Here is a 27,510-nt window from a genome sequence, read left to right on the forward strand (position 1 = left end):
TTGGATGTGCACACCGATGCTAATATTAATATTCATATTTTCATTCATATTCATATTTATATTTACATGTATTTTCATATTTATACTCAGACTCATAATTATATTCATACATATATTTATACTCATATTCATAATTATTTTTATACATATATTTATACTCATAATAATATATGCAATATTTTTGTATAGTAAATCATTCATGCCCACCTACACACTCATATTCATATTCATATTTATAGTTATATTCATATACGTAGTTATATTCATATTCATTCCAACTATCCATACTCTTATTCTAATATATTTCTGCTTAAATTTATGTGCACCCACATATTCATTTTTATATTCACATTCATACTAACTATTCGTATTCATATTCATGCTTATAATCGTATTCATACATATAAAAATAGACACAAATTCATACTCATATTCGCAATCATTGCCATACTCTTACTAATATTCATAAATAGCTGCAGTTTCATATTCATATTCAAACCCATATTCATACTCGCATTCACATTCACTTATTAAAGAGTTGCATAGGTAGCCAGCTACGAAGCTGTCAAGTATTCGCATATATCAGCAGCAAGGATATCACCAGTTAGTTATAATTATAGCACACTCACACACCCACACACACTCGCACACATAGAGGCGCCAACTCATATGCATACTGTAATATTCGCATGCATATGGTGGCTGAATTTGGGCTGCGTGTTATACGCTATTGAATGTAATTGCATACGAACACACACGTGTGTGTTTGGGTGTTTGTGTGTGTGTGTGTGTGTGTGTGTGTGTCGAAGGTGGAGAGTGAGAGCAACCAAACAGGAAATGCTAATTGCATGGAAGTGTAGACGCCCGACGACATGTTCTACGAGTGGCTGGGGCGGGGGTGTAAAAGGCAATGTGTATGCAAGCCGCGGTCTCAATCGTGGTGCAGAAACGTCGCGAACCGGCAGCGCGACCCCCCGCCCAAGCAACTAACTGGGTAACCCGACAGACTCGTACAATATTATTGCCCGCAATCTAATTAGCTCCACGGAGCGCAGAAGAGAGAGCGAAAGAGAAAGAGAGGGAGAGAGAGAGAGTAGGTGAGTGAGTGAGTGAGCCTGGCTGCTGTGATCCTTCAGTTGCTCACTTCCCACTTCTAATGCTTGCTGCCAATATTTGCTTCACGTTTTGGTAGCCCTCAATTGGCTGCTGTGTTTGCCTGCTCAAGCTTAAAGTATAGCAGACACACCCACTCGACCGCACACACACACACACACACACACACGCGCTCGTACACAACTGGGGCTATATACTTAATTGAGAAAGGAATTCAGCGGTAATTCAATTCGTTTCGGCTGTGTATACATATGTGTGTGTGCTTGTGTGCGTGTGTGTGTGTGCGCGCAGCATTGAATGGGAAATGGATCCTGCTCCAGCTGGCGGCACTTGGCAGGCCAGGCATTTGCCTGTTTAGTGCATTTAAAGAGCAGCAGCATGGGGTTAAAGCTTCGATTGCCATCACCGGCTGCTGGCACAGGCAGTGACACAGTTTTCGCTCCTTTTGCTCCTGTTGCCCATTTGCCACTCACTATTCACACTTGCGGCTGGCAGGAAGAGCGAGCGAGCGAGTGCCAGGTCTGGCACGTTTTGCTCCTGCTGTCGATTAGTCAATTATAGACAAATGGCCTGGGAGTTGTGCGCGGCGCAATGTAAACAAGCCATCAATAGCATAAAGGAGTGCACAGCGTCGTCCTGAGAAACGGAGAAACGGCGAAATGGCAAACAGAGAAATGGGAGATGGCCAGGCAACAGCCTGGGCGAGCGGCGTGGATGAGATAAAAGAATTATGCATAAGCAGCGGGGCACACACACACAGAGAGAGAGAGAGAGAGAGAGAGAGAGAGAGAGAGAAGGACGCAGGACACCCTAGGGCACAATGGAGCGAAAAGCACAAAACGGAAACCACAAAACAGAGAAAAATTTAAAACAGGTATAGCGGAAGAGTGCATGAATAAATGGGACAAAAAAGCAGTCGCGGTGAAACGCAAAAGCGCTTCAACTGAATTAAATGGCAAATCTTGAATCATATATGAGCAGGGAGTGGCAAGGAAAAGGAAAAGGAAGAAGAAGAAGAAATTAGAAATGAATTCAATGCGATGCATATAGTGGACTAAATACAGAATATCGATATTGATATTAAGAGAGAGAAAGGAAGTCTTAATGATTGGTAAAGCTCAGATATATGAGAGATTTACGGGGGAGACAAAACAGAACTGGTAAAGTTGTTTAGCTTTGAGCTAGTATGTAGATTCATTTCTTTATTGAATTGAATAGAGAATAAGACTACTATTACTACTCCCTAACACCTCACGCTATAAACATGAGAACTTCCTGATGTTTTCATATTGAAAACTGTGCGTGCTGCCTAAGCGATAAGTTGGTCAATTGTTTAGGCAAACCCGATTCTATTCAATCTCACCCAAGTCCCGGGCAGGAGGAGACTAATCAGTCTATATCCGTAGCTACAAGTGAGCTCCAAGCTGCTGCTCCGCTGTATGCAGATGCAGGTCACGCTGAGAGGGGGAATCGCGCTGCGGAGGAATCACACTGATGGGGGAGTCATGCTGACGGGGGACTCACGCACATATTTGGGGCAGTTCGTGATTTGCCCGATTTTGTAAAACCTGTATGGGCTCATAATTCCAATTGGCAGTTAGCCTAAAGGCAAATTGTGATTTCTCAGCGAACGGAGGAGAATTGAAGAATTTGAGTCACAATGATATGGCGTCTCTCTAGCTGATCCAGCTGACCAAGCATCATCTGAGTACCTTACTTGAAGAGCTTTAGAATATATATAATATACATATGGCTGAATTCGCATATAGTACAAATTGAGCCTAAGAGAACTGCCAAGCTTAAAGAGCTTAGATTTGTATTGCATACCTTGAAGAGCAACAGCTTTGAAAATACTTTAAGCACAACACACACACAAACACACACACATACATGTATTCCTACAAAGTCGTTGGCCAAGGTGGAACTTCTACTTGATTTGGACAAGTACCTGCATAAAGGTGCAAGGATACACAGCTCATATACACACACACACACACACACACATCCCTCTAAAACGAAGCTGTCGTCCAAGTTTTCTGTGGCACAAAACAAAATATCAAACGGATATCGAGAAAAAACAGTCTGGCGCTGGCCATTTGCTTGGCCAAAAACATGGGCGTGCGCATGGGCGTGGGCGTGGAGTGGAGTGCTACTGGCACATAGTTGTGATTCGGACTTGTGTCTGGTGCTTGGTGCTCGGTGCTCAGCGACAATGCTAAGAGATAAATAAAAGTTTTGCCGCCATTGAATGCCGGGACTAGAACAAGGTGCCACAGCTCCCACACAGACAGAGAAACATTTATGGAAACTGAACTGAGCTGGGCAGCGGCCAAAGAATGCAAAAGTTTAAATTGTATCTGTATCGCTGAACCAGCATCAGCATCAGCATCAGAGCCAGCATCGGGATACAGCCAAATGAGTTAAAGCGTGGACCTGGCATAAGGACAACAATGGACTCCATAGAAAATGCTCGCTACATTGGAAAATACAAGTAATTTTTGCACTCGCCAGAGATCGTTTTTATCTATCTATTAAATTAGATCACTACTGCAAATAATTCAATTTTTAGAATTAGATATTATTATTGGTCTTTCAAGTCCAGCAATACGCTACAGGGTATATACTCTCTTACGATATTCGAGAGCAAGTCCGCATTTGCTGCGATATTTGTTAGGTGAAATGCTCAGCATGAATTCCAGCTGCTGGCATTGGCTAAATAGCTGTGCAAAATCATCAAATGACCATGATTCGATGGGAAAGAGGTGTCAGGTCACAGTCAGCCGGTAGAGGCACCATAACCGTGCCGATCAGCCCTCGCAGCTGTGGTCATTTGCGGCTGCAGCAGCCACACGATTTCCGCCGAACGCCAGCTGGAGGATGGGCGATGCTTTCAGTGGCCGGGCCAGGCGCAACGGCTGTACTTTCTGGCCATTGTTGCGCCAGACCCTAGCGGCTGGGCTGCTGCCAATGGGGCGCTGACAAAGGCAAAACAAACAGAAGCGAAATCTAGTTAATTGGGTAAAATGCTGTGCGGAAATTGAAAGCAAAAGCACAAACACACAGAGCATCAGCATCAGCATCACTCGCAGTCGCAGTGGCAGAGTCGGAGTTGGAGTTGGAGTTGGAGTCGGAGGCGCCACCAAAAGTTGAAACCAGTTGCATTTGGCATTACCGTTTTGGAGCGGAAATGCCTGGGATCCCGTGCAGCGCCTGCCCGTTCGCCCGAAATGCAATAAATATCTAAATTGGCGCATGGCAGTCGCATTTGCATGCTCTGTGGCTGCCGGCCATGGCCGAGCTGCCGTTTGTGCCATTGTCCATCGATTTATGCAAATTTCTGCGCACATTTTATCAATAAACAATAATAAATTAAAATCAACAATCATTGTGCAGCCGCTCGCTGGGGAGTCGCAGCCGGGCGCCAAAATTGAAAACGAAATTTATAAATGCCAATTGTCAACGGCCGATGGCTAATGGGCGCCGGCCTGCACTCACGGTCACGCTCACGCTAGAGATGGCCAGCAATGTCCCGTGACACGACCGACAACGAGCAAATATGCTAAGGATATGCGCAAATATCAGAGCGAGCACTTGACTGAAAAAGCCATTGATAGTTTTCCCATGGATGGCTTCAGGTATCGATAATATCGATATTGCATTGGTCGACTCAATAGATCTACTTATTATATAGACTAATTTTATTTTAATTGATTTTCAAGCTTATTAAATCTAATAACTAAATATAAAATTAGTATAGAAAATATATTACCAAATTTATTATTATTTTAATTTATTGTTTTTTTTTTTTTTCTTGTCTAAATTATGATGTTATGATAATTCATTCATCATTAACTTTAAGCATATGTATCAATCTCTATTAAATAAATTCATTTTTTATTTCAATCCAAAACGGAATTAAAAATTAAATATTAATTGAATCAATTTTTAGAGGCTTTGATTTTTCATTTTCACAAAAGTTGAAACAAACAAAACATATTTTTTTTTTTATCAGTCGAGATATAAGTTCCAATAATAGGACATGAAAGATAATATCTAAAGTTCTCTTTCAGTAGACTGTAATAAATTTAGAAGCGTTATTGTAAATATCGGCTAAGTCAGACGATATATCAATATCACATAGACCGGACATTGCCAATTGGTTATTGGTTAGTGCCTATACCGGACAATATTCAGCGACTTATCGCTAAAAAAAACTGAAAATCTATTCCATTTAAAATTCGTCGAAGATTTTATAATATTTTATGGATATTTTAATATCTATTACAAGATGCAATATGAGATGGAAGATACATAGAACAACTGCCCATAGGCTTCATATAAAATCAAGTCAATTTAGCAGCTTAAATATTGCTGATGATAAACCTACTGAAATTATAGTAGAACATTTAGCTAACTAATCTAATAAAATTGATTTCTATAAGCCCATCACTTGATTTTCGGATTTGGCATTTGGTTCTTCTCTATGCGATATTTATGCACATAGACAAATTTACGCGAATGCTATGCCAATGACAACAGCAACAACAACAGCAACAACGACAACAACAACAGCAACCAGCACAACAATTATTACTGTATTTGCAATCAAAAATGAAACCGAAGCGAAATGCATAACAAATGGAGCAGAACTGGGGGCCATAGCAGGAGCATCAAGCATTGACCCAATGCCAAATCCAAATATCCCTTATACGACAGAGCACAAATTAAATTATTTAATAATAATAGCAATAATTTGGGTTAGATGGGGTGTGCATGGAAAACAAACAGAGCTGTTGGCATACGTACGCCTAAATTGATATGGTATTCGAGATTTTATAGCGCAAATATATTATTCTCTCCCTCTCTCTCTCTCTCTCTCTCTCTCTCTCTGGTTGAAACAATTTGCATTTAGATTAAAACTGTGCAAAAAATGGAGTTTTTAGCATCAGTCATATATTAAATGTTCGTTTTTTACACATATATAAGTATATAAAGATCCTCCTGCTCCTCCTCCTCCTCCTCCTCCTCGCGTCATCTATAAATTTCCTGTTCATATTTTGGCTATTTAAAGAATTCTCGATAAAAAGTTGAGCGAATGAGTTGAGCCCGTGCCTCCTTGGCCAAGCGAAATACTTTTGCATCCAGTGAGGAAAGTGCGATGGAGATTAAGAAATAACAGCCGCATTCCTAGCGGGCATCATGAAGCCACAAAGGGGGTTAATTGCGGGGGTGTTCAGCTGGCAGCGCATTGCATTGCTTCGCGCTTTTCGTTTACGCTCTTCTTTTTTTGTTTTTTGTTGGTTCAGGTTTTGGCTTGTTGGGTCAGTTTTGCATACTTTTGTGCGGGGCACAGAAAAAAATTTGCATTTTCCATTTCAGGGCGGGCGTTCGCGTCAAATGAAAAGCGTCACGGCAGCTCCCTCGCATTTGGGCGCCAACCAGCAGAGCAGCACAGATAGCCCGCCCAGTCAATGGATGAGCAAATGCAAGGCGGGCGGGCGTGCGGGCGTACGGTGCGGGTCTCTGTCAAAGAATGGGCGTGACACAGGTCAGATGCAAACTGATGATTTATTACGCTTTTGGCATTATTGATATTTTATTTGTATGCGTTGAAGTCATTTAGTTCGACTGCAAAGGCAGCTCCAGCTGCAATCGCAACTGCAAAGGGATCCCCAGCAGTCTATCTGCCAACAGGCGAACGACTCAGCCTGGACAGGCATAATTAATTCTTTGTTTGACATCTCAGCAGGGGCTATTCATGCACACATATACAATACATACATGCACACCTGTGTAGGTGCACATTCGCACTGAGCCATAGGCGAGGCGAGTGCAGATTTCAGTTAAATCACTTAACTGCTTTTCATCAAAAATTCTCTGGCAATTTGCGCTCTTTACGATATCCTCTATACGGCTCGATAATCGAGCATTACCCACATGAAAATAGTATTCGCACAGCTGCGGGCATGTCCTTTTATACTGAACATATTTGCAATTAATATTTATGAGAGTATATTTGAGAATACTTCAGAGGAGACGAAAGAGGTGGTTTAACTATAACCGTTAGCTATGCAACACGTACGTAGACGGATCATCTCGAACAAACCTAGTGCATTGGGTTCCATTCAACAACGTATTTGATCGGGCTCGTTATCAGTGGACTCGATTCGTCGTCTGAGCTTCCTCTGTGCACTGTTTGTTTTTGCTCTCTGCTTTCTGCTCTCCGCACACTGCTCACTACTCACTGCTCTCTCCTCTCTGTAGCAAACTGCACACGTATTAATTATTCCTCAAGAGTTCTCATTTATTCGTTCAGCTCAACTTCGTATTTGCTCGGACTTTATACTTTCGGGCCCGATCAGCGATCAACGATCTGTGCTCTTCGCTCTCTGCTCTCGGCGCTCTGCTGTCTGTTTCCTCAATGACTAATACTTCCCCAAGAGCTCTCATTTATTCGTTCAACTGAAGCAACTTCGTATATGCTCGGGCCGCTCAACGAAGATGTGAGAGCTTAGCACTTCAAGTCGATGTAGCCTCTGCAGCTAAATTTTTGTTTGCTCTCTCTGGTTCTGATCTGATGTATGTGTGCCTGCAAAACCAGCAGAGCACACTCCCATTGAGTTCTCATTTCTGCTCTTCAGGGAGAAGATTAAAGCAAATGAAGAAATTTATCGCTCTCATAGCATCACTCGATGCCACTTTCATTATTTGTTGGGAGAAGAATATGAAAACATTGATGTATACACACTTACACTCCCTCGCTCACATATATGAGCATTTATTTGGTTGTGTGCCTAGCTACCTGTGTAAATTGTAAAAAGTTGAGGCTGGAAGTTTTTGTGGGATGAGATTATCAAAATTGTTGTTATATATTTATTTTCTTTTTTTTTTTTTCAATTTCAATTTATTTTACTCTTTGATAAATGTATATACAGATTTTTGTGAATGGTATTTTATAATAATTCAAAAGTTTAGGCTATGAAACTAATGTAACACAAATGCATGTACATACATATATGGAAAAAAAAATAATAATATTGAAATAAGATTGTGATGCAGCCTTACAAAAGAAGAAAATAGCAAAAATTATTATTATCTTCTTGATTAATTGAATAAGTGTATATAGCTACAAATTTGCTGGTTCACTATGCAGCTTCTGTTCCCCCCTTTTCCGCCGTCTCTATCACTGTCTCTTTCCACACTCAATTTGTTTATTGTGGCTTGTGTGTTATATTATTAAACACTTTGTATATTTTTTGTTCGTCGTGTTTTTCCCAATCCAAGCAACTTCAAAGTAGTCGACTACGGCGAGCTTGTATCGTAGTTGGCTATGGGAACAGGGGCAAGCAGTGTCAGCATTTCGTTCAATAGAACACACTCATTTCGATAGCTTGGAACAAAATCTGAAAATCAAACGCCGTAAAGCATTTAAATTAAAAACCAAAAAAAATGTCCCTGTACAATTGGACTCGTTCCTGCCTGAAGGTCCATCGCCTGGCGCTCTGCACCTCGCATCTGCCGCGCCTCAAGTCCGACTACTCGAAGACCATTTGCAATCTGAAGATCAACAAGGAGACAAAGCTGCTGGTGCAGGGCTTCACGGGCAAGCAGGCCACCTTCCACGCCGAGGAGGCCAAAAAGTATGGCACTACGATTGTGGGCGGCACCTCGCCCAAAAAGGGCGGCACCACCCACATGGACCTGCCCGTATTCAAGAACGTGAAGGAGGCCGTCAAGGCAGTGAAGCCGGACGCAACGGTGATCTTTATTCCTCCGTCCACGGCAGCCATCGGCATATGCGCCGCCATTGAGAACGAGGTGGGACTGATTGTGGCCATTACTGAGGGTATTCCGCAGGTGGACATGGTGCGCATTCTACAGATGCTGCACAGCCAGGAGAAGTCGCGTCTGCTGGGGCCTAACTGCCCGGGAATCATATCGCCCGAGCAGTGCAAGATCGGCATCATGCCCGGCCACATCCACAAGCGTGGCTGCGTGGGCATCGTCTCGCGCTCCGGCACCCTCACCTATGAGGCTGTGCATCAGACAACGAACGTGGGCCTGGGACAGACCTTGTGCATCGGCGTTGGCGGCGATCCCTTCAATGGCACCAACTTCATCGATGCCCTCAACATATTCCTCTACGACAAGGAGACCAAGGGCATAATCCTCATTGGCGAAATCGGCGGCTCTGCCGAGGAAGAGGCGGCTGACTTCCTCAAGGCAAACAACTCGGGCTGTGATGCCAAGCCAGTGGTGGCATTTATAGCCGGCGTCACAGCTCCGCCGGGACGCCGCATGGGTCATGCTGGTGCCATCATATCCGGCGGCAAAGGCGCCGCCTCCGACAAACTGAAGGCCCTGAAGGCCGCCGGTGCCCTGATCGCCCTCAATCCCAACCACCTGGGCACCATACTCCACTCGGAGATGGTACGCAAGAAGCTGGTCAGCCCCAAGAAGTGAGCACCCGGGCAACCCATGACGGCCGAACGATGCGGCGCAAAGCTATCAACTGATGTACGATTGAATTTCATTGCTGATTCGTGATTCTGGTTATCCACAACGTTTAATTCTCTTCTACAAGACATCCAAGCACATTTTCAAACAATTCATTGATATTCATAATTGGCCAAAAGGGCATCCAAATTAACTTAAGCAAACAAGCCAAGAAAAAAGAAAAGAAAACCAAAATTCGATAACAAAAATACTATTTAAATAATGTTTTAAGGTTGGTAGAAAAGCAATGCATTTGCCATGAAATTTAAATATTCTTGAGTAGTATACAAATGCATATAATAAAGCTATTATATCACGTTCCCAATGCTGCATGACTGTTTATAGATATATAGAAAGATACAGCATATCAAGAGCTTTTACCTGAATCATGTGGGCAGCGAGAAGTTGCGAGAGTGAGACAGGGCGAGAGCAGTATATGCAGTTATAAGGGATATCTTGGATAGTAATTGACTTGGACTGTGAAGCCAGAGTTAAATTGAATTATAAACTGATCTGATCCGATATATAATTATGGTATATATTGGGTATATTATATATGTAATTTCGCGAACTACTCTTACGGAGGTATTGGTGTGTTCAGGTTTGTGTCTCAAGTAGATAACGGTGCAACGAGGGAGAGAGAGAGAGAGAGAGATACGTTGTATTAGTGAGAGATTGTCTGCTTGTGTAGAGCTGTAAAAATGTTAATCGAGTGGACTTGCGTCTTAGCGGTACTCAAATTAGCACTCTCTGAGAGAGGAAAAGAGCGAGAGAGAGAGAGAGGGGGAGAGACAAAAATAAGCATTGCTTAACATAGTCTCGGATGTTGCTGAGGTGAGAGTGAGATGCCCTTCGAGGTCAATCGTACAGAGTCGTTATGATTGTCAATGGGCTTAGGAAAGGAACTAGAAATGATTAATTTAATTTTATTTATTCAATTTTTATAATTTATTTCACGAATTTGCTGCTCAGAGCAACAGGCAGGGAAATCAGAATTCTGATTTTAGATATAATTAATATTCTGTATTATATTATATTACTTAAAAAGCTTATTGCCTACGTAGATTATTTTAAAATTGAGCAAGCTGTAAGCTGTGTTCAGATTTTTCCCAGCTTTGTTGATCAACCTTTGTTGGATTATGGCTAACCCATTCGATATATCGGCTATTGCAACTAAGTCTTTATATTATATATGCCTTATATAATCTATATATTCACTGTATTTCATAAATATATATAAATATTTTTATATGAGAGGTATCATCATCAAATCCCATCAACTAATTTTAGCGTATTCATAGTTTAGCCTTAGTTCAGTGGGTCAACATTATTTGCATTGCTCTCAGGATAGCCTAACCCATCGGATGTGCTATAGTGACTATAAAGGCCTTTATTATACACATAAATTATGTACATGGTCTATATTATTAGCCATCCACAACACATCATCTTCACCAATAATTCAATTAAATTAAGGCGAGCTTAAAGCGTGTGCATAGTTCCAGCCAGTTCAGTGGGTCAACGCGGTGTGGATTGCGCTAGGATAGCTCGACCTGCAGCTTGGGGCAGGCAATTACACGAGTTTCATTTGCTTTAGCGCCATTTTCAGTCAACTTTTGGTGTTATGTCTGTGCGCCAAAAAGCTAATTTTGTTACGTTGTCTGTTTTGTTGCTGCTGTTTGTGTGTGTGTGTGTGTGTGTTGTGTGGGTGCTACAACCACCTTGCCTGTTGTGGTGTTGTTATTGCTGCTGCTGCTGCTTCTGCTGCTGCATGTCATGTCGTGGCGCTATTTTTCCGTGTTTTGCCTAACTGCCGGCTATAAACTAATTACCGCACACTTTTTGCAGTGCTTTGTTGTTCTTTGTTGTTGTTCTTTGCTGTTGTTGTTGCTGTTGTTGCTGCTGCCAGTTGTGGGTGTTGCTTTCGTGCTGTCTGCGAGCTGCGTCCCCGCCAACGATTATGTTGATAATTGGCGTTGGCGTGTCGGCATCACGTGGCGTATGCGCAACGTTGGCAGCTGCAGCCAGCGACAGCTGCTCCCTGTCGGCCAAGTTACCAGCTACCTGGCCATCTACTTGACAAATATTTAAATCATTTGCTGTCAGGCAAAAGTCAGGTACGTGTGCATGTGTCTCTTTCTCTCTGTGTGTGTGCACTTGTGTGTGGCAAGTATGTCTCTTATCCAACTGGCGCATAATTTAACTAAAAGCAATTCAAAAGGCAGCTCGGCAGCAGGAGCAGCAGGAGCAGCAGCAGCACAAAGTGAAGCCAAGTGTAGCCGGGCTTCAGCAACTGCTAAATGCCAGCAGCCATGTACCAGCCACGCCCCCCTTTTGTGCACCAACAGAGAGTAAGAGAGTGTGAGAGAGAGAGAGAGAGAGAGAGGGGGGGCTGTGCAAGCACACACTTGAAAATATACGGCAAAGTAAGTTCTTGGCACTGTTTCTGTCGACGGCTTTAAAGTATTTGCCCGGCTTTCTTTGCCAGCTGCTTAGGTGTCAACGCCGCACTCGAGCAGCGTGTATTCCAGTGAGTTATTCCTTTCCAAGCTTTTTACCAAATCCCACAGCATTGCATACACAGACAGCCAGACACACGCACACGCACACACATTTAGAGAGCGGCAGCTGAATCCTGGAGCAGTTGAGTTCCCAACAAGTGCCGCACTTCTATGGACGAGTGTGCAGCACAAATGCATTTTCCTTATTAAAAACCCATACACGAGCTTGTGTGCGTGTGCGTGTGCATGTGCGTGTGTCTGTGTGTGTTTCATTTAAATTAAATAGTAGGTGGCAAGTGACTAGTGGGCGTGGTGGTGTTGGTGTCCAAATAGGACCTTGGCTAGCACTTCAAAAATAATTTTTGGTTTGCTGCGAGAGGCAGTCGACCGCAGCTACAGTGAAATGCAATTACAATTGCAATCGAACTGACAAAGGAGCCCACAGAGCTCGATGGGCTCCTTACCCCAAATGCATTTCGATTTTTGATTGTGCGAGAGGTGAGAGACCGACCCGGCCCCTGCGAGCAGGTGGTAATTGCTGCCTGCGGTCACTGCGGTTATTAAGCAAGCCTCCAGCTAAGCTTGACATTTGATTAAACGACAAACGACGCATCGAGTGGGCCACTAAAGCCTTAGCATTTAATGTCACCTCAATTTCAGCAAAAGAATTCCCATCGATATCTGTTCGAGCGAGTCGTGGAGATTGTCAAAGACAGCCGAGCTCATACAAAGCGATTATTTGCATAATGCGAGCTCTCATCGATATGAGACCTAATTCAATTATTGATTCACTCAACACTCGACATTGTCAACGTCTCTGCTCTGTCCATTAAACACAATCATGGCATGGCTCTTTCATCAACCACAATGCTAGAACCACTCTCTGGGCAGCCACATATCAAACTAATTGAAAACCGAAGCCTGCACTGGCTGAGCAAACCCGAAAAAAGCTCAAGACGGGCGCTCAATATAAGGACACACACACGGACACACACACACACACTCGCACACACTCACTCGCACATAGCTGAGATGGTATGACTGCAAACAAAACCCTAAATTGTTGCATTTAATTGGTACGATTGGAAAGTTTTGCCGTTTCATCAACAGCAGCGCCTCGCCCTGCCACGCCCCACTCCGCCCCTGGTACGTTTAACAATTGTAACCGCATTTTTGTTCACAAAGCCAAATTGGTTTATTTTCTTGCCAAATTCTCGTATGGCTGGAAAAATGGAAAAATTCATGCAGGGCATTTATCCTCAATAAGTCGGAATGAATTTGTCAATTTGTGCAGAGGAGCATACAACGAGGGGTGTGGCACTGACCTCGCACTCAATTGTAACATAAGCCGAGAACGTTTACAGGACCCACCAGATCCACCAGATCCACCGGACCCACCGCACCACAAACATCAAGCGCTGAGCCACAGGTCTCGGCAGGCCAAAATGCTGTTTTGGCCATTGGCGTTCGTTTATGTTGTATTCAATATTTGGCAACGCAACGGCAAACAGCTGAAATGCTGCACGTGCCACGCCCACTCCAGCACAGCTGGCAGCTGTCACTGGATTGACAATTACGAAAATTGTGATTTTATTTGACAAAGTTTCGACTGGAGATGATTGCGAATGAATGTATTCGATGATTACCAATGATGATGATGATGATCGAAACATCGAACTTTTGCCTCAATTAACTTGGCTTTGACTGCTCGCAAATCGATTTGAATATTCAGCTTATTCGCATTTCTCAATTCACAATTGACACTTGGCATTCGATAGGGCAACTGCTAACTGCTAACTGTAAACTGTTAACTGTAAACTGTAAGCAATGCAATGAATAGCCGAGCTACTCGTGACACGGCCTCTATTTACTCGCCAATCACTTCTATATGTATGGATATTTATTCATTGTGAAATGCCATATGCATATTTGCTGCAAGCAAATAGAATTTATTATATGTGTATATATGCACTTCATCAACTATTTTATATATATATGTATATACAAAAAAAAAAAAAAAAAACACACACACACACACACATACATTCCTGGCAGACGCCACCCTGAAGCTCTGCTCCCGGCTCTCCCCTCTCGCCAGGCTGCAAACTATGCAAATTTGCCAGCACATGGTTAAAAGCTGTCAACTTTTATGCTTAGCGCGCAAATAATTAGAAAAGTTCGTTGACTGCTGACCAAAAGCCCGCAAAGCCCCATAAAGATAACAACAACAACAGCAACAACAAACAGCTGAACATCATCGTGTGCGAGAGGGATTCAATTAAATATGCAAAAATAAATTTTATATTAGACTAAAAAAAGAAGTCAATTGGGATAAGTTACAGCCGATATAATACTCTAGTTTAGGATGATGGTACTGAAATAATATTTATTTTATTTAAATAGTAATTTTTTTTATTTATTTGTATTTAATTTATGTTTTTACTTATCTTTATATTATATTATATTTTATTATATATATTATATTTTATTTATTTAATGTTTTATTAATATTTATTTATTTATTTAGCTATTTTTAATTTGTTAATTTGTTACGTATTTATTTATTTTTTGTTTTGGTCAACTATTATTATTTCTTTAATTTGTATAAATTTTTTTTTATAAAAATTTTTTCTATGTATTAATTTTTATTTATAGTTGGCATATATTGAAGCGAATTTGTAATTGATTTTTTTTTTAATTTTATATTTTTAATTAATTAATTTTTTAAATATTTGTATTCATTAATTTGTTTTTATTTATTTATTATTTATAATATATTTATTCATTTATGTATAATGTATTTGAATCATCTCTTCATTTATTTATTTATTGTTTGTTTCGAAATGAAACAACTATTATATATATATATATATATATATATATATATATATATATATATATATATTTTTTTTAGTAAATCAAGAGTAATAATAAAAAAAACTTTTCAAAAATTCAATCAGTTTTAATCAATGTGCTTAAAATTGAGTTAAAATTTCGATGATATTCAATTCTGATTCCGTTTCCGATCCATTTTTTCCACAGCAACATCCACAGCTGGGCGCCTGGGGTACGATTCGCCGGCATAATTATATACTCTTTTATAAATATTGCAAGTGTACAGGGTAAAAATAAAGTAAAAATGGAAAAAGGGGGAAAAGTAAACATCGCGCGTTTTAATAGTTTCAAGGGTTGTTGGGATTGAATTAGGGACGCTTGCGGCTGCAAACTTCACTGTCGCAATTAATAAAGTTTTGGCCCCAGCGCAAAAAACCACTAAAACAATAGCAAAAAAAAAAAAAAAAAAAAAACAAAGAAAACAAAAAAGAAAGAGACAACTACATAGTAAAAATGGCGTACAGCAACAACAATAACAGCTGTGGAAATTTTTGCAATTTGTGGGAAAATGGCTGACATTGCGTATACGCCGCATATGACGGCAAAGCAATTGCCAGCTGCCCCTCTCAGAGGCTAGCCTCTATGCATACATCATTTGCCGGCCAACCCCACCCAAGCACCGACCACAAGGGATGCCATATAACCTCATCACGATTGTGTTGTTGATTTTTTTTATTATTTTACCACCATGTTGTGGGCTACCGAAAGCTGTATCTGAATACTGTCAACATATTGATTACGCAGCTTTAATCAAATTACGAGCAGCCATCTAGAAACAGATGACACAAGCTTCACATATCAAAGCGGCAAAAAGTGCCCCTTCTCCTCGCTCAAATCGATTGAAATATGCATTTTTGCATTTGCTGAGTAATAGAGATATTTGCTGTCGAAAACATATTCAATACAAATATTAAATATATAGTTTTTGACGATCTGTTTCAGTTCAATCAGCATTTGATATACCTTATATTTCATAACACATTGGCTTTTGATCTATCTGAGTAGACTCCAATCTCTCTTTCTGTCTCTCTCTTTTTTGCGAGCACTCTATTTCGTTACCTCTCTTTTTTCTTTTTTTTTTTTTTGGCTCTGACTTTTCATTCCTTCCACTATTGTTATGTTTTCTCAGATTCCTCTCACTCGCCTTTTCTGTCTTTCACCATTTATCATTCGCCATCTCTATCTTTCACCTTTACTTTCTCTCGATCTCCCGCTCTCTTACTCTCCCTCTCTCAGTCTCTGCCTTTCATGCTTTCCCCCTCTCTCTGCTTATCTTGCTTTTCTCTTCATATGTCTCTCTCTCTCTCTATCTGTCTCATTCTTTCCATAGCCTATCCCTTTGCTCTCTCTCCTTCTTTGTCAGTCACCGTCTTTTTCTCTTATCTGTCCCTCTGCCTCTTCTTCCCTCTCTCTCGCTCTCTCTCTCTCTCTATCTCTCCTTCTATATACTTATTTCTTTCACGTTAGTTTTCTCATTTTGTTTCCCCGCTCTATTGCCTTTTCTATCTGTCTCCCTCACTCTCCCTCCCTCCCTCCACATTTTTTCCCACTCTGCATTTGTATATATCCATAAATCCTTGCTAACGACCTCATATCTGTTAACGATAATTATAATTAGGAAATCTAGCGACAACCAACGGCCAATTACTATAGAGAAATGTCGCACATGTTGTGGCCAACACAAAGTGCTGTTATAGCTTATGTTTTATTAAACAATTGGCAGCACTGGCCATGTCGCGTCGCGTCGTGGCATCCACCTGCCATATGGACGACGCGTCGTCTGTGGTTTGGCCTGCAAATATTTTGTTTGAGACAACTTTGTGTTGAAATTCTTTTGCAAACTTTACGCAATTAAACGCTCTTCAAACTGAAGGCATACCAAGGTATATGTGTGTGTGTCTGTGGTGTGTGTAACGGGGTCAACTGCCCGCTGCAACGGTTTTTTCATCCTTTGCTTTCTTTTTTTTGGCTACAGCGCGATTCGACAACACGAAAGAGAATCAGCAGAAGTTGCAAAGTGCATTGGTTACTGTGGCAATAACACTCAGACTTTGTGGCATGCTGAGACTTTGCGGTTTTTATGCTTCACTAAATGAGGCTATCCAAAAACGTGAACGTGTGCCAGGCCAACTATGTTGGTGTGTGTGTGCGAGAGTGTGTGTGTGTGTGTGTGTGTGTGTGTGGGCCAGTTGAGGTGTTTGGGCGAAAGTTTTGTCGACATCTTAATTTCTCACTTGTAAATTGAGCTGCGCCAGCAACCGCAAATTAGACCCCAAAGTATACGTACTTTGTGGATGCCAAATATGGCCACACACACACACACACACACACACACGCGTGCACCTAGACAAAAACAAACACACACACACACACATACAGTGTAAGCACACTCATGTGTTAAACCAACAAGCACACGCATGTCGCTTCACACGGACACAGACAAAGGCGCTTACTCACACGCACACACACACAGATACTCAGCTTTGCTGTGTAACAAAGTTGCTGTGAAACAAGAGCCACACAGAGAGAGGGAGAGAGAGAGAGAGAGAGAGGGAGAGAGAGAGAGTGCAGCACATAGGACAGTCAAAATATTGAATTGACCAAAGAAATGCGATTAAATTGAGCTGGAATTTGTGATCAGCCGCGCAGAGTTAAAATAAGTTGAATATAATATAAATAGCCTTGCATTAATTGCAGATGCTCAAAGTACACACACACACACACACACACACACATGAGTGGGCTCAAGATAATTAATGATTTGCTGGCGATTGACAGGTGATTTTCTGAGCAATGCTGAACGACTGCCTGTCAGTTGAATACGATTTACAGTTAGGCAGAGCCAAAAGTCTATTAATAACTATGTAAATTTGCATAGAATGCCCATTTAATTATGTGTATTTATGTTTCTTTTACATCATCTATTATCATCAATTTGAGTTTTTTTTAGCATTAATTTGCTAGCAATTACAAATAGATAACATCGGGCCGACGTTGGCGGCGAAACGTGGGTTAAGAACCTGTCAATTTGCCAGTCGCGCATCGCTGAAATTTCCCAGCGGGCGGCGGCTGGCAGCCTCTTTTCACACTCAGTTCGGTCAGGAACAGAGAGAGAGAGAGAGAGAGAGAGAGATACACTCACACACACACTCACACACGCGCAGTGGCAGACAAACATGTTGGCGCTCATTTTACACCGCACACGTAGACAAACATTTACAAATGAGCGCTGAAGCGTGGGACACCAGACGCCGCAAATGCCTCAGGTGCCATCAGCTGGCTTCCAGTTGAAGTGCATGCTTCGGTGCCCCGCCCACTGCACGCCCACTGGCCGCCCCTTGCCCGCTCGGATTGCCATTTCCATTCTCGCTCGCTTTCTAATGCGTGCACAATTAGAGCCAGTTGCAGGCAAATTGTGATATTTAATTAAACGTTGGCCACACGCCGAATACTCTTTGCCGTATCTATGTGTGTGTGTGCACGCGTGTGTGTGTGTGCGCTTTATTCATGTGAGCTGCTTCCCATTTGGCTGGCGCAGCTCAGTCGAAAGTTAAATCCGAACTTTGTTGGCCTGCCCTCGGCCCCCATCCCCTGGCACAGTCAATAATTTGGCCAATGACGTGCAATTATTTGCCCAGCCAAGTTTTGAGGCAACTCAGCCTCTGACACCGCCATCGCCGTCGCCGTCGCAGTCGCAGTCATTGTCCAACCCAGCCCATCTCTGCCAGCAGCAAACACTCTCTGCCTCTACATCTGCCTCTACCTCAGCCTCTGCCTCTGCATCTGCCTCTACTTCTGCCTCTACCTCTAGCGCTGCCTCTACCTCAGCCTCTGCCTGTACGTCCGCCTCTACCTCAGGTTCTGCCTCGACTTCTGGCTCTACATCTGCCTCTACCTCAGGTTCTGCCTCGACTTCTGCCTCTACGTCCGCCTCTACCTCAGGTTCTGCCTTTGCCTCTACGTCTGCCATTACATCTGCCTCTGCCTCTGCCTCTACCTCGAATTCTGCCTCTACCGCTGCCTCTACCGCTGCCTCTACCTCTGCCGTTTTGCAGTTTCTCTGCATTCTTGCTGGCAACTGCTCGCGTGGCACGTACAAAGTTTGTCTACTTCGGCCAATGCGGAGCTGAAGCTGAAGCTGAAGTTGAAGTCGCAGTCGAAGTGGAAGTCGAATGATTCATGGCCGCTGCAATTTAGCTGCCAACTCGCGAAAAGTACCGGAAACGCATTCATTTTCCGCATTTTTCACATCAATAATAAAGTGCAACCAGACCAGCGCCAAGCGCCAAGCGCCAGCCAATGTCCATTGAGTGGCCCCTTCCCAAATGCTCTGCAGACTGCAGCAGAAGCAGATGCAGGGAGCTGAGAGCTGAGAGCTGCGAACTGAGAGCTCAGAGCTGCGCGCTGCCAGAGACAAGCCTAATTAAGTTTGCAACATTTATGACTTGTTAGCCATTGGCCCAAACACTTGGCTAACTAACCAACTGAGCTGAAACAGTTGCAACTGGGGCAAACCCTCAACCAGCACCCCCACCAGCACCCCCAAAAGCACCCGCACCAAGTCCCATCCACAGCCTCGGCCGATTGCAATTTCGGCTGAGAGTAAATGAGAAATGTTGAATGTAACTAAAGAAACTCAATTCATTTACCAAATGCAATTGACAGTTCGTCATTCCGAGAATTCCAATTAAAATTTGCTCCATTCCGTTTTGTCTCGTGTCAAAATGTTCCAAGGAAATTCAAACTTATTCATTCCAATTGGATTAATAATTAGTTATTCATGAGCTATCTGAGAAAAGAGGAATGCAACGTAGTTAACCTTTTCTATTTCCCTCATTTCATTCTCAATCATTCCTAGCTAAGCTCAGCAATTTCCTTCCGTTCCGTTCTAAGCCAGGCAATTCCACATTGTTCCACAGCTCCAAGTCGAAGAGATATTTCTCTTCAATAGCTTGCCCGTCCAGCCCATCGCATTCCCATACCCATTCCATTCCATTTCATTTCATGCCACAGCGAAACCTTTTAATTCCCGTTCCAGTCAGAGAAGAGCGAAAAACTGCTTCCATAAACTCAACTAAGCCAAGTAAAACTCCATTCATTTCACGCTTCGCCTGCCAGCAAATGCCCGACCCAAAAGATGTCGGCGTCATCTCCGTCTCTGCGCCCTTCTCTATTCTCATCCTCATCCTTATTCGCAGCCACATCCGTATCCCGTATCCTCGCTGTCCAGCTGCTACAAGTATTGAACTTTTCTGTACCGCAGTTGTCTCCGTCGACGGGGAAACGATGACAGTTGCGCTTTTTCTTCTACGCTTAGATTTATACGCAATTTTTTATGATTTACGAGACGGACTGAGCCACAGGCACAAGCTCATTTCAAGGTAATCTTTGGGCTGGCCAGCCCGGCCAGCTGGCCAGCTTAGCTGCCAAATCAATTTGCTTGCCAGACTGATGAGCTGGTCAAAGTCCATAGTGCGCCTCACTGGGCTAAACCTTTTCACATTTTCCCAGCTGTTCTGCTGCTGGTGCTGGCAGTCAATCCCAATCCCATTCACATTGTTTTGCCAGCGAGTCGCTGATAAGACACCGGCCCAGTCAGCAAACTCAGCGGACAGCGCACACCGGACAGACAGGCAGCCAGACAGCTGACCCGGCTGCTAACTACCCGATAAGCGCTGCAATGTGCGACTGCTGCTGCTGCTGTCGCTTCCTGCTGCTGCTGCTCCTGCTGCTGCTGCTGCTGCTCCTGCTGCTCGGACTGTTCATACATATTTCAGAGTCGTGTTTATGCAGCTTTGAACTTAACACTTTGCGACTTTCAGCTTGCTGGCGGTCATTAAAAGCGAAGCCGTTAAGCGGCTTAAGAGCACATTGCGCATACGCAGCGTGGACTTTATTAAACATAATTATAAAATACACTGCAAAATGAGTAATGCAATAAAAAAAAAAAACACACTACGAAAAAAAAACACAATAAAAATATTATGGGAACAAGCATGAACAAAGGTTGTACAATGCACCGCATTTGAGATAATCTCTAGAGCTAAATTCACTACATTACGGCCAAGCCCAGAGCCAGGGTAATCGTCGCCGCAGCTGCTCCCGCTGAATGGGACCAGCTGGGCGCTGCGCCAGCGCGCTGGGTGAGCGCCTCGCTGTGGTCCCGGGTGACGCGATCGACGACCTGCTGGCAGTTGGACTCCTTGCGCACGTAGCGGAACATCGACTCGACGATGTTGCTGGGCGTGATGTTGGTGCAGTTCTCCAAGTGGCGCACCACACAGTTCTCGAAGTCGTGCAGCTCGGTGCACTGGCGCGAGCCGAGCACCAGCTCGGGCAGCTCCACCGTCGATATGTTCAGCTGGCTGGGCATATAGTGGCCAAAGGACTTCTCCAGGCAGCGGCCCACATTGTCCTTGTGCTGCTCGAGGCACTCCGGCCCCTGCTCGGCAATGAACAGGGCTATCTGATCGCCGTTCTTGTAGCAGACAAAGTCCAGCAGCTTGCCAATGATGCGCTGCATCACGGCATTGTGCTGGCGCTCCTCGCGCGTCAAACAGGGCAGCAACACCGCATTGAAGTCCGTGAGGCACTGCCGGGCCTGGGGCAGGCGCAGGCAGTACTTCTCGAAGACGACGTCCAGGTCACCCAGTGGCCGCGCCCGCTCCACCTCGTCCAGCACGACCGTGATGTTGGCCAGCCCATTGAGGCACTCCATCAGTCGGCCGCCAGCCTGCTGGATATCGTCGCTCAGCTTCGTCGCATTCACCTCGCTGGCCGGCAGCGCGGCATTCGCCTTGGCGCACTTCTGTTCCAGCAGCCGCTGCAGGTCGGCCAGGCTGACGTTGGCGGGCCCATAGCCAGCGGGCAAGTAGTGGGCGCCCAGCTCATTCAGGTCCTTGATGTTGGACGCATTCGGCAGCTGCAGCTCAGCTGCGGCCAAGGAGCAGCAGCAGAGGCAGCAGCCAATCAGCGCCACGCACAGTGCGAGCAGCCGACGCGAACCATTCAACGTTGTCTCCATGACTGCCAGCTAGCAGCCGCGCAGTCGGCGCTCTCACTCCCAATCCCAATCTCAATGGCAGTCGCAGTCGCAGTCGCAGTCGCAGTCTCAGTCTCAGTCTCTCTGGCTATCGCTTATCTTATCAGCGGCCAGAGCCGACACACTTAAGAGGCTTCGCCTCAATGCGACTGCGTCTCGCGATTAGCTGCGCTGCGGTCAATGTACGAGATTATCACGTTGTTCGCGTCAAATAAACACGAGTGAGCAGTGCAGAACTATGCACACATATTCCATGCTCTATTCTCTGTATATATGTGTGTCAAACAGTTAAGCAAAGCAGAGCTGGAAGTTTTTTGGGGACCAACGCAGATTAGAGTTGAGCTGAGCTGGAATTTTGGGAATCGGAGATCGAGGGTTGACTGAAATACAGTTGGTTGAAATTAGAGTTTCTGTGCTACAAAAATAGAAATTGATAAGCAGTTAATTGGGTCTTCAAATCCAGCCCGTAAATGTAGTCCGCTCTGGCAAATCGAGCAATAAACAATGTGCTCCAGCCGCGATAAGCAGCAGTCAACGTGATCGAGCATTTGTAGATTGTATTGTTTTTTTTTTTTTTTTTTTTTTTTTTTTTTTCTTGGGATCGAACTTGATCCATAGTTCAACTCTCCAAATCAAAGCTGATAGCCAGCAGCCCCCCGATCTCCGATCGATTATCAGGCGAAGCGAGCCGAGCGATTCGACCTTAATTCTGAAATGCTTTCTGATTTCCCGGCAGGGCTGGGCCACTGTGCGCGCGCGATGTTTAGCTGAAATTTGAGCTGCAGCAGCTGCTGGCAGAGCTCGCATAGGGAAACGCAACACTGACTAACAACAACAAAGAAAAACAAACAACAACCACAAATGGCAAAACAGAAACAACAAAATTTAACAATTTATCTTCGTTTGTAACGGAAGTTGCAGCGCAATAAACAACACGGCAACAGGAGCGAGCGAGTGAGCGAGAGGCGTAACCCAAGGAGGCGTGGCCGTCGAGAATGGGCCAGGAAACTTTCGGTTGCATTACACAAAGAATTTTCGGGTTGCTGAAATAATACGGCAAAATTACAGCTAACTGCGCCTCGAGACGATTTCGCTGCAAGTGAATGAAGCGTACGAAAAGGACTCTAAAAAATGATGGCAATTAATTGTTGCTGCTGCTGCAGCTGCCTGGGCGTGGGCGTGGGCGTGGCACTGGTTGGGGGCTTAGCGAGTGTTGCCTGAGCAATTAGTGCGCTCAGGCATTTCTCAGAAAGCGCAAATTTGCATTTATCACAGCCGCAATAGCAAGTGGTGCGAGTGGTGCGAGTGGTGCAGCGGTGCAGTTGCTATAAGTAAAGTCCTTTCGAATTCCACTTGACTTGGGGTTTGCATTGCAGCAAAACTCAGCGCGAAACCTCAACTTAAGCTGAGCTTGGCTTTAGCAGCAACAGTAGCAGCCAAAATAAAGTGCACGCTTGACGTTTGACTTGACTTTCAATGAGGCCAAGTAGCACTCAAAGGCTTTTATTTAAAGTAGCTCGACCATTGCCATGGCTAAGCAGCTTGACTAGCTACAGTGGCTGCTGAAATTAAGTGCCTACCAGCCGCAACTCAGCAACGGCTGCACATTGGATCAACGTATTGGCTACCACTGTGTTGCTGCTGCATTTATCATTATCCGACACACCACACACACCAACAACACAGATAAAACATGTCGAGCTGATATCGACAATGCCAGAGTTAAAGTGAGCTCCAACAGTGGCTGCGAAAATAAAGTGCATGCCTTTCAATCAGCTTAAGCAGCAGCCCATCAGTAGTAATCAACTAACGTCAACCTTTGTCATGGCTAAGCCGCATCCAACTGACTAGCAACACTGGCATCCCAAATTAAGTGCATGCCAGCCTGAAATTAGCAACGGCTGCACAGTGGATCAATATGATGGCTGCAACTGTGCTGTAGTTGCAATTGCGAACTGATATTGACAATATCTGAGTTGAAGCGAGCTCCAACAGTGGCTGCCAAAATAAATTGCATACTTGACGCCAACAATCGCCATCCCACATTCAACTGACCAGCAACAGTGGCTGCCCCAATTAAGTGCATACTTAATGAGCTGTGCTGCAGCTGCAATTATCAGGATGTGACCCCCCCCCCCCCCCCCCCCACACACACACACACACACACAACTCAGATCAAACATGTCGACCTGATATTGACAATTCCTGAGTTAAAGTGAGCTTCAACAGTGGCTGCCGAAATTAAGTGCCTGCTCGTTTGTTGCCTGGGCCGCACAGTGGTCCGCCGGCGGCCATCACGTTTGCCTTCGGGCGTAATGCCATAATTTTAATGCTCAACTGGCACTGTAATTGGCGTGGAGCAAGTTTGGCAAATCCGTCGGCTGCCCAGAATCGGAAGTGCGGCCAACTAATTGCAGCTGCCAATAAATTGCAACTGTGCAGCCGATTCGGCAGTGGACGTCGCCGTCGCTGTCGGCGTCGACGCCGGCGTCAGCGTCAGCGTCACCATTTGCCAATTGCCTTTTCAACGTTTCCGTTTCCGTTTTTTGCAGTGCGTGTAATGCCATTTAGAAGATTACGATGATGATCATCGCTGATGAGCATTTGGCAAATGAAGTTGTTTTATTGTTACGCACACAATTACAGCAGCTGCTTGTTTGCCTCAGCTCTGTCTCTGCCTCTGTGTGTGTGTGCATGCGTGTTTACGTTTGCTAAATGGCACCCGTATTAGTATGTGTGTATATCTGTGTGTGCATTTCAAAGCAAATATTTCATTTTCATAATCAAGCGTCGCCTGAGCAGCAAATTGAAGCTCATGCAGAAATTCTATTATATGTATGTGCACATATGTATATACATAATTAAATGCACACACAAACACACACACCCACGCACACAGCTATGCACCCATACACCTGTCCTATATTAAGCCAATTAAATGCTGATTATTAAGGTACTCGAAAGCACAAACTCTGCGCAATTAATTAGCCCAAAATTTGAAGCTATTAAGCCAATACTTGAACGAAATGCAGATGGCCAACTATACATGTATCTATATACATATATACATACATACATACATATCTATTTCACATGCTTTGCTCTCATATGTGAACGAAAGCCGAAAGCCAAATGAAATTTCGTTGACAGCATTTTAAGAAGTTGGCTGGGGCATGACGTGGCTTTTATTGATGGCCGCAATCGATGCGCACTGTCCAGGCGGCAACAGCTAAAATCCATTAGGCAACGCATCGCAATTAAATTGAATACAAACCGCAAACACAAATTCCAAATGCCAAATGCCAAATGCCAAATTTGGCAAATGGATGCAAAATGCTCGAGCTTGGCCCGCGCCACAGATTATCGTAACGAAAAACAGGCCTGCGCCACTGGAACGACAACTGGAGCGAAATTTCATCGCCTCAACTGCCCTGAAAACGAAAACGAAAACGAAAACTATTTCGAGTGAATCGATATCAATGGATAGATAGAGCAAGAGTCGCCATTCGAGCTGCAGCACATTTTTTGTTGTTGCCATCAAAACAAACAAAAAAGAGTCAGAAATAAGCATATAAAACCATCTGACTTGGGCTGGATGAGCATAGTCAACTAGCAGGATACTCTGCAAAGCCCGGCTAAGCTCTGGAACCTAAATGCCTAATCTAAGTACTGTAGAAACAAGTGCTATTAGAGATGTAATAAATGATATCATATATGTAAAATAGTTTGTAATTAAAGCCTTATTCAAAAGAAATTAAAAATTATAAATATATCAAAAAAGATTCATTGAAGTTAAAACAAGTTGCTTATAAGGGTAGCACACAAAATTATAGTTATAAAAATATTTTTTAAAAATATAAATATGTAAATTTAAATTAATTATTATTAAAAATTTAAATATACATTCTGTCAAACAAGTTCCCGGAAATTCTCATTTAAAATTTTCCCTTTGAGAATATTTCTAAACAAAATTTTTCCCATACTGGCACAACTGTTAGCCACTATTCTGTGAATTTTTAATGCTATATGTCAACCTTTTGTGTGCGTTGCGATTTTTACTATGGACAAAAATATCGAATAAAGAGTTTATGTGAAATTTTGTGTGTCAAACAAAATTTCTTATGCAAAAATGCTGGAAATGTTGAAAAAAACATTTGGTGATACAACCATGTCAAAAACTCAAGCTCACGTTAGGTATAAATCGTTCAAAGAGGGGCGAGAAGAAGTGAACGATTTACCACGTTCAAGACGACCTTTGACCTTTTCAACTGAAGAATTCGTGGTGTTCTTCATTCGAAATTCTTACCGGGGGGCCGAGCCGTCAATAAAGAATATTATCTTGGCATTATGAGGCGTTTGAGAGAGAATGTTCGTCGCAAAATACCAGATTTGTGGCGGAACAACAGTTGGATTTTGCACCACGGTAATGCACCAGCGCACAAAGCGATTATCGTGAACGAGTTTTTGAACAAAAATTCAACAAATATCATCGGACAACCAGCCTACTCTCCAGATATGGCCCCGTGTGACTTTTTCCTGTTTCCAAAACAAAAATTATCACTTCATGGATCCCGTTTTGAGAGCATTGAAGACATAAAAACTAATTCGCAACGAGAACTGAAGACCATCCCGGAATACAGCTTTAAAAAGTGTTTCGATGATTGGATTTTTCGTTTGAAGAAGTGTATTGCCTCAGAAGGGGCCTATTTGAAAGGGGATATAATAAATTTAGATGATTGATAAGTTGTTTGTGTTTTATTTGAAATTTACGGGTACTTATTTGACAGAATGTATGAGTAATGAGTTTAGAGCATTCAGGGAACTTCCCTAGTATAAAATAATTGTTAAGATTAATAATATGGCATTCGATTCTCTTAGATGATTGAGATGCAAGTGTTTTTTCATGATTTTCTGATTATTATTATTATTATTATTATTATTAATATTATTATTATTATTATTATTATTATTATTATTATTATTATTATTATTATTATTATTATTATTATTATTATTATTATTATTATTATTATTATTATTATATTATTAGTGATATTTATTAATTTAATATATATATATATTTTATTTATTTATTTTTTTTTTTATTTAATTCTTAAGAATCCATAAAATCATGCTAAAGCAGCACATATATATATTATGAGTGCACATGTCATTTGTTTTAATATACGATATACTTATATCGGCTATGATAATATTGATAATCATGCATAGCAGATATCATCTTCTTCATCCCCGTCGAACTAACCCCACCAGAACGTGCTGCATCAAGGCGCACAAGCACATGCAGCATTAATATTGATAACAATATCCAAGGCATCAGCAGTTTAGCCAGCTATCACGCCCTCTTCAATCCACACTCTGTTCACGAGGACATCCAAAGAGACAAAAATAAATGCATGACAGAGACGAGCAGCATGCAAAGTGGAGGCGGCGGCTGTAGCG

General features: G+C 43.0%; 2 protein-coding genes across 2 annotated transcripts; one reads left to right on the plus strand and one right to left on the minus strand.

The window, feature by feature from the left end:
* The first annotated feature begins 8,433 nt into the window (after positions 1-8,433).
* Scsalpha2 (Succinyl-coenzyme A synthetase alpha subunit 2) lies at positions 8,434-9,934 on the plus strand. Its single transcript, XM_018015932.2, has one exon. The coding sequence runs from the start codon at positions 8,563-8,565 to the stop codon at positions 9,574-9,576; it is 1,014 nt and encodes a 337-aa protein (XP_017871421.1). The 5' UTR covers positions 8,434-8,562; the 3' UTR covers positions 9,577-9,934.
* A 10,922-nt stretch (positions 9,935-20,856) lies between these two features.
* Positions 20,857-22,078, minus strand: LOC108619375 (27 kDa hemolymph protein). The gene has a single exon (XM_018015933.2). The coding sequence runs from the start codon at positions 22,027-22,029 to the stop codon at positions 21,058-21,060; it is 972 nt and encodes a 323-aa protein (XP_017871422.1). The 5' UTR covers positions 22,030-22,078; the 3' UTR covers positions 20,857-21,057.
* Between the last annotated feature and the right edge of the window lie 5,432 nt (positions 22,079-27,510).

The sequence above is a fragment of the Drosophila arizonae genome, chromosome X (genome assembly GCF_054131065.1).
Source record: "Drosophila arizonae isolate 15081-1271.41 chromosome X, UAZ_ARI_1.0, whole genome shotgun sequence".
Taxonomy (NCBI): domain Eukaryota; kingdom Metazoa; phylum Arthropoda; class Insecta; order Diptera; family Drosophilidae; genus Drosophila; species Drosophila arizonae.

Excerpts from the sequence above, each read along its gene's own strand:
- Scsalpha2 (XM_018015932.2), top strand. The coding sequence starts at position 8,563 with ATGTCCCTGTACAATTGGACTCGTTCCTGCCTGAAGGTCCATCGCCTG.
- LOC108619375 (XM_018015933.2), bottom strand. The coding sequence starts at position 22,029 with ATGGAGACAACGTTGAATGGTTCGCGTCGGCTGCTCGCACTGTGCGTG.